The sequence below is a fragment of the Corvus moneduloides genome, chromosome 1 (assembly GCF_009650955.1).
Source record: "Corvus moneduloides isolate bCorMon1 chromosome 1, bCorMon1.pri, whole genome shotgun sequence".
Classification (NCBI taxonomy): Eukaryota; Metazoa; Chordata; class Aves; order Passeriformes; family Corvidae; genus Corvus; species Corvus moneduloides.
In genome coordinates, this window is record NC_045476.1 from 127,527,107 (window position 1) to 127,541,910 (window position 14,804).

The window sequence follows — 14,804 nt, forward strand, 5'->3', positions numbered from 1 at the left end:
TTTAGCCTTTTGCATACCTTGCATAGTTAATTACCTAGGCTTTAATGTTTACATGCAATGAGAGTATCTACAGCTATAAACTACATAATTTATAATTGATGTAAATGGGTGTTATTATGTCAATTAGGCAGCTGTGTCCTCCACCTTCTCAGTAAACAGAAATGAGTGATAAACCGAGTTTGCCGGGAGAGCCCCTCTTCTCTTCCTAACAGATAAAAATAAATTACCTAGGTAGACCAGGTTGTCCAATTGTTCTCTGGTGAGGTGGATGTTATATGTGGGCCCTCTCTTTTGACCTGTTGACTGCAGCAAATGGTCAATCTCGTCACGCACCGCTGCAAGAGCTTCTGGGTGCCGCAGAAGATAATACATGGCCCAGAATGTAGCTGGAATCGTGTTTCCCACAGAGGCCCACAGGAAGGCAAAATGATGTGCTGGGAGAAAATAAGTGAAAAGGAAGATTAATAGCGTTTATTACACTGATTAGATTTGCAGTGTGCTAATTAAAAGATGTTAGGACACAGACCCAGCCAAGGATCAGTGAATGCTAATGAGGACCAATAGGCTTCTGAAGTCTAATTTTCTGCTTAATGAGAATAGTTTGAAATGTAATGTCGGGGGGGTGGGGGGAATAAGGGGAGGAAATGCAGCTCAGTTATAATCTTTCTCATTATCACCATTAAGTATCTTGTTTTACCACCTCAGCACAAAAAAAAAATCAATTATCATAGAGGGTTGTTTCAGAGTAAAACATTTTATCATTAGCCAATTAGAATGAACATAAAAAAATTTCAAGGTCGCCATTTTGCCTTTTTATTTCAAAGGTCTATAGTAAATTATTTTATTTTAGACAAGCAATCATTCATAAGTTTCCTACCTGCTTTGTCATAATCTCCAAGCAGCTCATATTTCTCAAATATATCTTGTCTGGCTTGGACCACTTTTGACCCTCCCAGCCATTTTGTCATGTTCTGAAGTAAAAAATGATGTATAAGCTCCTTCCGAACCTTCTTGGTAGCTCCTAGCAACTCAATTGGTATGTTTGCAGCTAAATAGGGAAAGCTGGCATCAAACTTGATAAATTTGTCTCTGATTTCACTAATAACTTTGTGGCCATCTGCAGCAGGAACTCTTCCATATAGTGTTACAAAACTGGCTTCAAACATTACAGAGCAGCAGAATTTGTACATTTTTTCTGTTTCCCAATCTGTTGCTTGTGAGCATTTCCATTCAAATATATCCTGGAGATTTTTCATCATGTGGTCAGAAATGATATCCAAAGGCTTGCCTTGTAGATACTGGTAGATTCTGTGCAGGTTTTCCTTGAGTTCAGGGAATTTTCCTTTTGACAAGGCTGGGTAGTCAAAAGTTTTAGATGCCATTTTATTAGCAAATTCATGAAATTCAAGTTGCTTGCTATTTCGGATGACATAGACATATTGAAATGGGTCCATGATAAAGGTAATATATCTACCTGAATAGAAGAAAAGAAAATAATAAGAGACGTGCACTTTTATAATCCGGTGACACTTCCAGAAACAATAACTGAAAATAAACCCAAGTTGTGAAAAAAGCATGCAGAAAAAAAACCCAAAGCAAAGATACGCGAAGAAATCTGCAAGGAAGGAAAAAAAAAGATTAAACAAATTTTATTTGAATTTTCTTTGTCAGGATGCAGATTCCGCCTGTGTACACTTTGCAGGCTCTTTTAAAATCCGCATGAAGCCATTTCCACATAGACAGTTTGTGTCAAGAGTTGTGTGTGATCCCTGCAATTGTGGTGGTCTGAAATAAATAATTTACTACGGTGGTCTAATTCATGAAAATACAATGTGGAGTCGTAGCAACATTTGGAAACTGTACGTTTTCACCAGCAGAAAGAGAGAAACACACACCTTTCACCTGCAGAGAGGAAAGTGAATGACAGGGGCGGGAGTGGAAAACACGCCACCTAGGCAGCTTTTTTCCAAGCTGATGACACAGGAACTCGTAATCTGTCAGTTACAGCTTTAACTGCATGCTGCAAACCCCTAACATTTAAAGCTTCTCTCACATCTGGTTCTTTTTCCCTGAAGCTTTGCTAACTCTTGGTTAAGAATGTGCTTAGTATCCGTAACACGACTACCTTAGTTTATGGATGTGAAGTCATAGCTTACACTGTAGCAGGCACCATTTTTAGCATGGGTGCTACTTTGGGGTACACACTGTCCCAGTGCCAGCATCCATTGTGTCAGAGTGTACGGCCAAACTCCTACCCTTCCCAGGGTACTTAATGAGGTGACACAGTGATACCTTCAGTTCCTTGTACAGAGGGATAGGATTGCATCAAGTTAGATGCTTTTTCAAACTGTCCCTGCCAGAGAAATCCTGCAATTTCTCCCTAAACTTCAAGTCAACTGCTGAAGAAAAGCATTTGGAAGAACTACCATGAATCAAAACGCGAACACTCCCAAAGCTCAATTAAGTTTTAGCTCTTTATAGATGATTCTAAATTTAGAGTTCCTGATTCTTAACTTGAATGAAGAGGTACATTAGGGAAAAAGGGTACTTATTAAAATGCACACTTCCTCTGCGAAATATCCCAGTTACAAACTCAAGGAAAGAGCGAAGCTTCCAGCACTTACAGTCTAATTCTGTCTCACTAAAGGGACAAATCTTTGATTTTAATGGGAACACTACATGCTTAACTGAGGACCAAATCTGGCTCTGTGACAGATGTCCAGAGATAAGTAGTCACTACCACTAAAAATGTCAAGTATCCATGGTTACCATATAGTGATATTTGAATTATCATAGTTATTTCATATTCTGATTTATATACACACACAGTGCTCTACGGTATTTGGCTACACTCTGGACTTTCTCTACAATTACCAGCTGCCATAATTTCCCTCCCAATTACATCAACTGCAACCCCAGTGAACCAGTAAGGAAACATAAGGGATATATCGAGACAGAATATGACCCTTTTTCTTTTTTGTCAACAGTGTGTGAAGGTTTTTAAGATACTCATGGATTTTGTTTTACTGTATCATAATCAACCATAGCTGTAAATTTAATTTTAAAGAGTAAGTATATTGAGAAACCAGCATAAAAGAGAGAGCCTGAATTCTCAGTCCCTTTTTGACCATTTCTTTCCTTCCAGAGTACAGAGGCTAACAGGAATTTTTCGTCTTGACCTCTGCAGGATCTTTGTTAAGAGTCCTAGAATGACTCTCTCCAGCTTTCACCCACGTTCATGCTCTTTATTGAGGCTACCATCTTTGTGATCAAAGCTTGGAAAGAATGCCCATTGGAGCAATTTTTAATAAATAGATTTGGAGTGCTATTAACCCTAAAGAAGAAAGCTGGCTTCTTAACTTTGCATTTACAGGGTAAACAATTTAAGTTAAGATTTTTAATTAATATTAATTTAAACCATCTGTCCACCATCTGCTTATTTCTGATGCAAAATATGAGTTTCTTTGTGATCTTTAATCAGACACTTAGCAAACGCACATCAATTCTTATCATTTTTAAGTAAGAAAATTATTTTCAGCAAATGAGTTTTCAGACAAACAAACTATTTTAGTAATAATTTTAAATCAAAACTCACTCAACACTAGCACATACTTTGGAAAAAAAGTCCCTGAGAAAAAGAATATTACAGATCCTGTTTTTATTATTCTCATCAGGTTCCTGGTAGCAAAAAGTAAGTATGTACCAAAATATAATTCATTTTGTAGAATCAATTCAGGCTCCAGACCACACCACTGCAAGTCAACAGCATATATAAACACATAAACCAAAATATTTCTTGTTGCTGCATTTAGTAAAGGCCTAGATAATCAGAAAAGTGGAACCTCTCTATAACAAAGGCAGCTTGTTTACATATGCCATCGAGAATCTAATTTTAGATCTCTTAATTAGAAAGGAACTAAAACCTAGGGCTAATTAATGGCAGTTAGAAAGTTGTGAGAGTGGGTATGGGAACCTTTAACAATTACAGTCATCCCTGCACACAGATGCACTACATGGCTACACTGCTTACCCCAGTCTCCTCCATACAGGAACAGATTGCTAATTACAAAACTGTGCCCCAACACCTCCTCTACACCCTGAGCAGCAAACATCCGAAGTGGAACAAACTTTCTCACCTCAAGTTATGATTTTAAATTTTTTAAGTGCCAATATGGTCCTTAGTTTTGCCTTTTAAATCCTGTCGTTGTCCCCAGTGAGGGTGCTTCCCACTGATTGTCCCTCGTGATGTTGTGGACCAATAAATTAAAACCTTTCCTAAAGTTTTCAGTTATTATTTGGTATTTTAAAATGCAGCTTTCCCCTGTACTCCCATGTCCCTCCATTGCAGCTAATACCAAGACTATCTTTGGAAAGTAACCTTTTCTGAAACCAACCCAAAATCTTGATACTCATGAGTTTCCATCAGTGTACTAGAAAAGGTAATGCCAAATCAGCCAAAAATGGAGGCATACTACAATCTCCACAAATCAGGTCGCCTTAAATATTGAAGGTATTTATATAGAAACCACTAGAGACTAAGCCTTTCCCTGTTAGTTTGTAAAAAAACCCTTCAACACCAAAAACTAAGTAGACATGTACATACAGAAATGTCACATTCCAACTCTGAATACTTGAAGTCACTGAACTATTTTATTTAATACAGTAGAAACAAGTCAAAACAAGAGATTTATCATTGTTTCCGCAAAACACCGGATTTATGTTTTTTAATGGCTACAGAGAATTCATACTTCACTATCCAGTCCTTCAGCCTCCATTACACCCATGCTGCAAATAGCTTGGTTATCTCCATTTAGTTTCTACAGTCTCCTAGAAATAGAAGATTGATGTGGAAAATATGAAAATTGTCAACTTTGGTAAATCTGAGCAGAGAAGCCAGTATTTGTATGATAGTTAAGAAATTACTCTAATAATGCATTCTGGAGCTTTTTAATGCTAATGATGAAAGACAAGCATTTCAGATGGCATCTAATGATGGATGTTATTTCAGTAATGCTTGCAGCAGGCTTCAGCCTGGTAAGGAGTTAATGTAAATTACCTTTGCCTAAGAGAGAAAAATGGGATACGTTACTTTAGGTGTATCTTGCTTTAAAGAAAAGAATGACTTAGCAGCAGTCCTTAGACCTTTGAAAAGGCAAACGTGCATAGTCAAAACCACTAAGATTATTTTATTAAAAGGTGAGTTAGTTTCAGAGAGAATGTTGCAGAGTTCATTATCACGCATTTCAACTTGAGAGGGAAAGGACACAAAGTTTAATCCCAAGAAACAATGGCAAAACTGTTTCAAGCTTTTTAAGTTGTTACCTAGCCGTCTGCCTATGCTGCTGACCCTTAACAAGCAGAGAGGCTTGGGAAGTATGATCATCACAATGCCACAGACTCTCTCTCTTTCCCCTCCTTATTCTTTTCTTTTCTGTTCCTTTTTTTTCCCCCAAGACTATCGCATTTATGTAATCGTCCTCTTATTAGGGAGATTCTGCTGAACTGCTGACAATGATGTACAGTGGTGCTGCGCTGGCATGACGTTTGGGGAAAACGATTCTGCTGCACCACCACACAAAACCAATTAGAGAACTATTTTCTGCGACAGGTCAGGAATTTACATTGTTTCTCATAGAAAGATGTGCTTTTTAATTCCTTTATTAAGATGACATCCATGTCCCTTGCGACTTTTAGGGATGACAATCATTTGCTCATCACATGGGAAAGTACAATCAGCAAAATCGCATTACCAGTACGGGGCAATGCCAGAAACTCCAAGCATCGTTCCACATTTTCCAAATGAGCTAGTTTGAGACCCAATAATTAGAACAATATATATTGATAGAATTTTTTGACAGGACCTTTAGACATCCACCGGGGGGTAAAGTAATGATAGTCCACATACAGCTGGCTACGCTATGTTTGCCGAGCACAGAAACATCATCTTTGTCAAATCAGTAAGACATACAGAAATCCTGCATGGCTTCAGATCAGGACATGACAGGAGGTACTAACTAGCTTTGGTTTCTTCCCTGACTTGCGGATGACAAACTGTTTCTCTTTAATGAAGTCCTGACGATCAGCAATTTTTTACTGAAAAAGAGAACTTCAAGTGGTGTCTCTGTTATGACGGATTCACAAAATCAAACATTTCCCTGCACAAGACTGAAGTGATACCCAGAACTAACTCCATTTACCTCAGTCTTTATCAAGGGAAGCTTGGCTCAAAACACTTGAACATAGGGGGATTATCTGAGATGGAATTTGGTTTATCATGCAAATAGAAATTTCTGAAACTACACTCATAGATTGCTTAAACACAAATTTCTAAACACAGTCTTGCATAAAATAATAAAGAGGCAAAATAAGGAAATATTTGATTAAACACTTTTAAGACTCTGACGTATGACTGTATCTGGTTTTATGAATGTACTAAGATAATATCTGAATTGTAGTTATTAATCTGTAAGAAGCCAAAACTGTATTATAGTGTGAATTCACATTAACAATAAAAAAGACTGTATTTCAACAAAAGTTGGTGTTATACTGTGCCAAACTCACTTTCAAGTTGCAAAAAAATCTGATCATACCAGTTTCCAAAAAAAAAACCTTCTAAATGAATTTTAAAAAATCACATATTTAATACAGTAAAAATTTTCTTCCAAAGGAACAAAAGGACAGATTTTTTAAAAGGAAGAAAAATTTTATTAATTAAACACTCAACTTGCAATTAAATTACTTGACATTTGAAGAAAAAATAATTTGCATTGCAAAATATTGCTTATATGGAAATATAAAGCTAATTCTACTGCCCCAGAATTACAAAGCAAAATTTGTACTTTACACCTAACATTTTTGTTTCAAACTCCCTAAAACTGCAGGAATAAATAAAAATTAGACTAAAGTTGATCATTTGAACAAGGATATCAGCATCTAAAGCTGCAGAAGATGATTACATACACCTATATTAATAAGAGCTTGCCTTTCTGAACACAAGAAAATACTGGATTTTATATTGACTTTAGTAAAAAGTAGATCTCTATGGATAGATAGATAGATAGATAGATAGATGTAAATTTATATATTTCACTTTCATTCAGGATTCCAGTTTTATTCTGTTTGTCTTCCATAGCTAAGTGTCTATGTGAAATCACTCAAATGTTTGTATCCAATCTAGCTTAGTAATACAGTTATAAATACAGGAAGCAGCAAGGTTATATCATACTTTATTATATTGTTATTTTCAGCAAGCATGATCAGAGTAAGAGGCTGGCAACGGGAAGTTTCTGTGTTCCAGTCCCGATTGTATCACTGAGTCAATGTGTCATTCATTCCCTTGTGTTCCTGTCAACCAGTTGTAAAATGTGTGAGAACAAATTCTGCACTTTTTTTCTTAAGTGTTTTCTAAATTTAATCTGATATTTTTCTGTGCAGTGTCAAGATGATGTTAGTTCTCCCTTCTTTAGGAAAAAACCCAACAATATGCAATTAAATGTGCTGGCAAAACTTATGTTCATACAGTACATACCTACAAAATCTGTCAAAATACATCTATACTTATAGATGTAAATAAATCCACACGTTGATAGTGATATTTTATGGATAATTATTATGATTACAGTACATGTAAATCTGAGGGATTTTTATGGGTCTATGCTAGAGAAAAATGTTTTGGGTAAGGAAGATTCTAAACTACACATTTGGATTAGTATTTAACCTCACTGAGGAAAAAAATCAAGATATATACTAAAATATTTCTCACCAGCAATATGTACAGTGAAAATATCTCCAAATTTCTTTTGCTGATCCAGTAAGAATTTGTAAGCATCTTTTCTAAAAATCAAAGCTTTCCCAAGGTAAGGAATCCAGCCATTTATTAGTGGGGGCTCTCCAGTCTTTCTGTTAAAAACAGAAAAAAAAAAAATAAACAGGAGTTAACTTTGGCATGAGAGCAACTCATCTTTATATCTATTTATATATTACACTTAGATCCACCATTTACATATATAATTCCTGCAATGTATAATATGTTGTACAGAAAGTTTTTCAGATATGATGGCAGGTTAAATCTAATCACACCTCTGAGCACTGAGGGCTCCGTGTGGTGATTAGGAAAAATAAGTGAGAGAAATTGAGACGCATTTAACTACAGGTCGTCCAGTTATTACCATCAAGTTATGAACACAGAAAAATGACATTCGGTAGAAAATCTCCCAGCAAAGAGTTATCTCATTTTCAATATTTGGCATGTCAGAGGAAGAATGTATTGGAAGGCAATTATGACAGATTTAGGTAAATAGGACGCTGACACACCACACAAAACAAGTATCTTTATAGACAACGTTTTAGTAATTTCAGCTTACCAGCGAAGAGAACAGCCATTCTAACTAAATATCTTTAAAATATGGGATAATAATACAGGCTGAACATTAACTATAATAAATCTTAGTCTCTTCATATTTATAGTCTAAGATAGGAAAGTGTGTGAACAGTTTAAGAAGAAATTCCAGGTACTGATGTTTGCATCCCAGTCTAAAAAAGCAGCCACAGTGAACATTAGTTATCTTTACAGAACAGCATAAAATACCTTTTAAGAATCTACTAAGTTATATTTTTCTTTAAAAGGAAAAAAGCTTCCCACACTGTCCTACTCCTGACTGCAAGTAAATATCTTTCGTTCATGCTGGTCTTTAGTTGCTTGAATCTGATTTACAACAAAGAAACATAAAGCGTGCTTGTTCTGGAAGGGATTAAAACAAATATTCGCGAACAACTCTGCTGCTACATCCCATCTGTGAAGGTGACTTATACTACATGCAGAACAACTCATTCTGATTAAACACAAGATATTTACTAGCTTGGATCTAATCAAAGATCAAGGGATCACAAGCTTTACTACTATCATACACAGCATGGATTTTTATGTAGCTGGATTAACCCTATCATAGTCACATTCTTCCTTGAACTGCTGTAACACAAATAAAAAAAAATTACCATGGTATGCTGTATTTACTTTTTATTTTACTTTCATAATTAAAACTTTTTGAGCAGGAAAATACAAGCCAGAGATTTGCTCACTTACTTTAGAAAAGCAGTTATAAATTTAATTTACAGATAAAGAGATGTGGCTAAATCAAGCTGCATATTTTGATCTCTTTCTGTTTAACTGACTACTAATTTCAGATTTTAGTTTCCAAGAACATCCTTTTGTCCTCTGGAAAACCAGTAAGTCTTCTTGTCCGACAGTCTCACAGACAACAGTTTGCTGTGCCTTTTTCATTTCCTTAAGTTTTGTGGCTTTGGGGTTTTGTTTGGCTGTTTTGTGGTGTGTTTTTTTTATATTGAGGAGAAAGTAGAACCCCTCTTTCTTCAGAAACCCCTCCCAGAAACCACTGCATTAATCATCCTCTAGTGGTCAAATAACATTATTATTTTCTCAAGTGGTCCAGAAAACTTGTAATGTTTAATTCTGTATTAAGTGAATAAAAGCAAAGAACTAATCTGAGATTACATGAGAAGGGTCACTAGCCCTGGAAGCATAGCAGCCAACCTGATACCCTCAATTATCCCTTCCAAGCCCGTAAAGAATCTGGATGATTTACCCATTTTTTTCCCCCCAGACTATTAAGTCCCGAGAGTGTCTGCCTTTCACTTCCCCGGCTGGACACTACCTCCTGTAAGTAGCATCCTGACAAATATTTAGATAGGCTTTTTGTCATCTTCTAATTGAATGCATCTAATTTCACCCTCCATGCTCTGTCATTCGGTCAGAAGCTGTATTCTTCACAAGCTCTCTGCCGGGTAAAAAGAAGGCAGCTCAGAAATCCAGGGGTAAATTAACTTAATGCTCCAAGTCTTCGGGATCACATCAGGGAGACATTTTGCTATTGCAAAGACGTGAGGGTCATCGTTCACTTCAGACACGTTCAGCTCAGCAGCAATAAGCTTAACACTGTTAAACACTGTGTCAAGGCTACGCGGCTTTCAGAGGAAAATATAACACCAGTTCAACTTACGACCCACAGCAGACTGATAACAGAAATGTGTCTTCATTTCTAGCTTTCTGTCTCTTTGGAAGATGGAGGTCATCTCCACGACTTATCGATGTCTGCTAACACACGGTGAGAAAAGAGCGGTGCCTGTATTTTAGCGCCTCCCCAAATCCAGTGCTTCTCTGCACAAACTTTCAAGCAGAGCTAACCCCATTTCCTGAGGGACTCTTACCTGCATCCAGGGTATCTCCACAAGTCGTTGTCAACTTCGGATGCTAAACGGAACCATTAACAAAGCCCACAGAAACTTTTACTGCTTAATTAATTTGCTCGTGAACTTTAACTCTGGACTCACACTTCACAGAAGTTGTAAAATTTGATAATTAGGCAAGATATTACAAGCATTGAAGTTATATTTTTCTCATGACGAATATATATTGTTGTACCAAATGCAAAATATAGCTAAGAAACGTAAAAGAGCACTATAAAGTGTTTTGATGGAAATTTAAGACTGCAACTTTTCTAAGTGAAACATTCAGAATGACTTATATTTTATTCAGGTCTAGTCTAGCTGCTTAAATTCTAATTCGCTTAACAAACCTCATGACATTCCCAGGTCTTTTCACTCTACATACTGGGCTGGTTTTGCTTATACAAAGGAATATCTTTACTTGTCTGAGAAGCCTCTGTGAAGCCAGTAAGACTTAACGAACAAATTTCTCACATATGTGAGTGAATTTTACAAATAAAGCATCAGCAACATGTCCAATGCAATCTATAAGTAGACGGATCAGTTACAAAGTGGAGGGAGAGCAACACAGTTGTATCATCCATCATTGTTAAATGGATAACTTCAAATGGCATTATGCAAAAATCAGCTGGCTACAAATACAGCCCATAAATAGAATGAACAGATTTTGATAACTGTAATTTTTCTTTGCTCTTACAGAGAAAAGATAATTCCTTGTTAGCAAGTAATAGAGTTGCAACATCTACTTCACCAAAAAAAAGCAAAGTTTGAGAGTTTGTTTACAGTTTCCTTAAGGGAATATTTTTCAGCTCACCTAAAACACAGAAGGCACTGAGTCAGGTGTGATTATTTAGCTGCTGAGGTAAGGCAATACTAAAGATATGGAAGCTGTATCTATGTTTCGCTTATGCTAAGCAGCAGTGATACAATAAAGCAGGAGAAAAATGGGCTTCAACGTAAGTATTTTGAAAAATATTCAATTTAAAAAAATATTAAATTCAATGTCTCTAAACACTGTGTTTTCACATAGTGAAAGGGAATTATTTCAGAAACCCCAATGCAGTCATTTGTAAAGGTCTCTGAAAACTACTTTTTTTTTTTAGTTATAAAGAAAATACTCTAAAGATTCACAAGCAAACAGACTTTGGCAACATGATCTCTCAAGGAAATATTATTGCTTTATAAAAGCACACAAGACTATTCTTTTCTTGGTTACACCATTTCAACATCACTGCACTGTGAGGCATTGGACCTGTGTAAATGAGAGGAGAATCTTTCTCATCTCACTGGTTATTTGTATTCCAAAGGAGCAGATGCCTTTCAAATTATGCAAAAACCCATAGCGCATCTTGTACTATAGCAGATGAACAGGTTAATTTTTCTTTTTGCACATAATAAATCATAAGTGCTTTAACACCCATAGTCGCATTTCATGAACATAAACCTTCTGTTTAATAATGTCTGTTTACAACTAGAATCAGACATACAGTAATCTCTTGCCTGGGATAAACATTAATCCAGATCTGTCTAGAAAAATTATACAATTCATTACCATAAGTAATCTCTATTGTGCCCCATGCTTAACCTTCATCTTTTTTCCTGTCCTATAATCTTGCAAATCCACTGGTGGTGTATGATTGGCATCTGGTGTTAACGCAGCCTTCACTGCACACAGCACAGCTGAAGAAGCCCGACACGAACACGTCACTCTGCAGGGTAGCGCCGGTTCAGCTGACCGCTTTTCACAACAACTTTCACCAAAGGCAGAAAAAACCCCACAAGCCAAGGAGAAAAAGGTCTAACAATATCATTTGCCACAGAGGGGTCATTTTCACTTTCCAAACCATCGTTACCATCCACAAAAGCTCAAGGTAGTGCTCTGATTTTTCCATAGTATCTCTGGACAAACCATCACATACCATGTCCAAGCTGGAACACACCACGTCAGGGGACTTTAAGGAATGGAAATGGATAGGTACAGAGTAGAACAAAAGCTATTATGAACATGTCAGAGCAGTTAGAGATTATTCACAGGCTCGATCACAACATTTAAGCAACAAGACAGTGTCTTTCCAGGGGCTTAGGAACACTCTAACTGTGAGGAAAAGAATGAGGCCAAAGGCTTCAACCCCAAGAAAGGTAATCCCCAGAAATGTGGTGTCTGGAATGTCTTCTTGTATTATGAGAGAGAGAACACAGGAAACTTAGGACAGGAGAAAGCCAGTGAGTCTATCTCCCTATTTTTTTTTTTTTAATTTAGCAGTTTTCCCCCAGACCTAGGTGCTTTACACCTAAGAGGAGAGAAAATAAAATTTTCTTTCAAATATTTGGCCACAGTGCAATATTTGACGTTTATAAAATTATGTGTGTCTTAAATCCTCACCTTAATTATCTGACTCAGTGATCTCCTGGAACTCTAAATTTTCCAGGTCAAATACATGCAGTATGAAAAAGCATTCCCTGCAGAACAAGCCCGATGAGAGGTTTAGCAATATACAGTCTTCTACCCTTGAATTCTCAGCTTAAATACTTCCTGTGGAGGTAAAGACATTGCTCCAACCTGATCACTGTTTTCAGGCTTGTGGGGAGTAAATGGATGCATCATCTTGAGAGAGACATGGATTGAGTCAATGAAAATGTGAGAGTCCTGCATAAAAAAAACCTCACACTGCCACTGTCTATACTTACGCCTAGGTAAAGTGGTTTCATGCTGCAGTACTGATAACCATCTCTTTTTCATCAGGATAAAGATCACTGGTAAAAGAAAAGGAGAAAAGACTCAGGAAAAAGTAGTGAATACACTTCTGAGTACAACAGGGAAAGAAGAGTTTATCTGTGCTCCCAAAAAGAGCAGTACAGCAAAACAGACTCTAGTGGTAATGTGAGACAAACTGGGAGAAATGCTGACAAAAGCAATTCAACCAAACAGAGAACTTTTACAGTGATTTTTTTTTCCACAGAAAAATGCAATCCTTTTGTTGAAAGTTTTTCATGTCAAAAACTTCAGTGATTTTAATAAAAATACATTTTTTCTCCTTTAAAACCATACAAGGTTTTGTTGCTAAGATCTTCAACTTGTGCTGTAATCATTCACCACAGGAGAATCTTCTTTTCTCTCTGTTCTAGTAATTTCATTAAGGTAAACCCCAAATATCAAAAAAATACCAAAACTCAATAACTCATTCAGTAACTCTGAAATATCACTCTCTAAGAAATCTTATTCCTTTGCAGTTTAGGCTAAATTATCTCGAGAATCGTATGTTGACATTGTACATAACAATTCTTCACACTTCAAACTGTGTTGAAGGACATAACTGTAAATTCTACCTCTACTTGTAGTTACCAGTTGGGACATTGCCTAAAAAGCCAAAAGGCAAGTAAATGCCATCACAGGAAAGTAATCTGAACAGTTTTAAAATGGAAACCCACCAAAAAAGAGCTTGTGGCTCAGGCTTTATTAGAGGCTGAAAATTCTGAGAAATTTTACATTACCAAATGTAATGTAAATTTTCATAACAGCCAGGATAGGAGTCATGGTGAAGACAAGACCTGGCCAATGTGACAATAATTCATCAGCATTAAAAATTAATACAGATTTAGTGCTCACAGCCTTCATTTTGCAATCCCACTTTGCTTCTTCTCTGGGTGAGGGAAGTGAGAGCAGCCACAACTACTCAACACTTTCCCTGACCAAGCCCAAGGTTATTCTATTACATTTTACATTTGAGGTTATTTGTCCAGCCAAGGACTTTTCCTTTCTTAATTCAGCTTTAATCAAAGAAAAATAGGCTTAGAAGAGATGACAAGAGGTTACTTATTTCATACCTTGTACCCCAGGTAGGGTGCTGTGCACTGGTATCTTATATTATTCTATGCCCTTCTTGAAGATACTCAGTAACAGTCTCTACAGTCTCCCCAAGCAATCTCTTTCTCCTCACATCTAACCTTTATCTTCATGTTGTACCTCAAGCCCACTACTTCTCATTCTGCCTGCAGAGGATAAGAGAATAAATGATTCCCTTCACTTCTGCAGGAACACTTAATGTATTTAAAGGTACTTATTACGTTCTCATTTAGTCTTCTTTAGGTTAAACAACCTCAATTTCTTTCAGTATTTCCTGATAACTGTTTTCTAGACCTCTACATACTTGTGTCACTTCTGTCTTGATTTTCTAACATTAACCCACACCTTTCTCTATGGCAGTGTCCTGCACTGAGCACAGCAGTGCAATCACCTATTCCATCTCAAGGGTGACACCCTTTGCCTCCCAGCATTACCTCAGCTTTCTGTGCAAAATCACCACCATGTTAATAAAAATCCAACTTGGGAATCATTACAGCTCTCAGCCTTTTCCCAGAGAAAAGACTGTGCTCCCATCCAGATGCTGTTGATTAGTCCTCTGTGTTTTCCAGTTCACCATTTGGAATGCTAATCCCTCCTTTGCAGGCTTGCAGACACTCCTCTTTAGGTATTATCCACAAACATAAACACTTTTTTCCCTCGTATTCATGTGAGAAGGATGGGATGAGAATTTGAAATCCACCTGTATTTCCTTTTACTC

At 36.8% G+C, this 14,804-nt stretch overlaps 1 protein-coding gene across 2 annotated transcripts in view; it reads right to left on the minus strand.

Annotated features, from left to right (window-relative positions):
* The window catches only part of LOC116452268 (cytochrome P450 7B1), a 40,592-nt gene that overhangs the window by 14,299 nt on the left and 11,489 nt on the right, over positions 1-14,804 (minus strand). Inside the window, exons 1-4 of one of the 2 annotated variants that reach the window (XM_032126525.1) lie at positions 12,931-12,988; positions 7,763-7,899; positions 878-1,474; positions 228-434 (exon numbers count right to left, since the gene is read on the minus strand). In XM_032126525.1, coding sequence (XP_031982416.1) covers positions 228-434; positions 878-1,454 — 784 coding nt within the window. In that variant the 5' untranslated portion in view covers positions 1,455-1,474; positions 7,763-7,899; positions 12,931-12,988. Of the gene's footprint in view, positions 1-227; positions 435-877; positions 1,475-7,762; positions 7,902-12,930; positions 12,989-14,804 lie in introns of those variants that run through there. The other variant, XM_032126535.1, reaches the window with a different exon arrangement.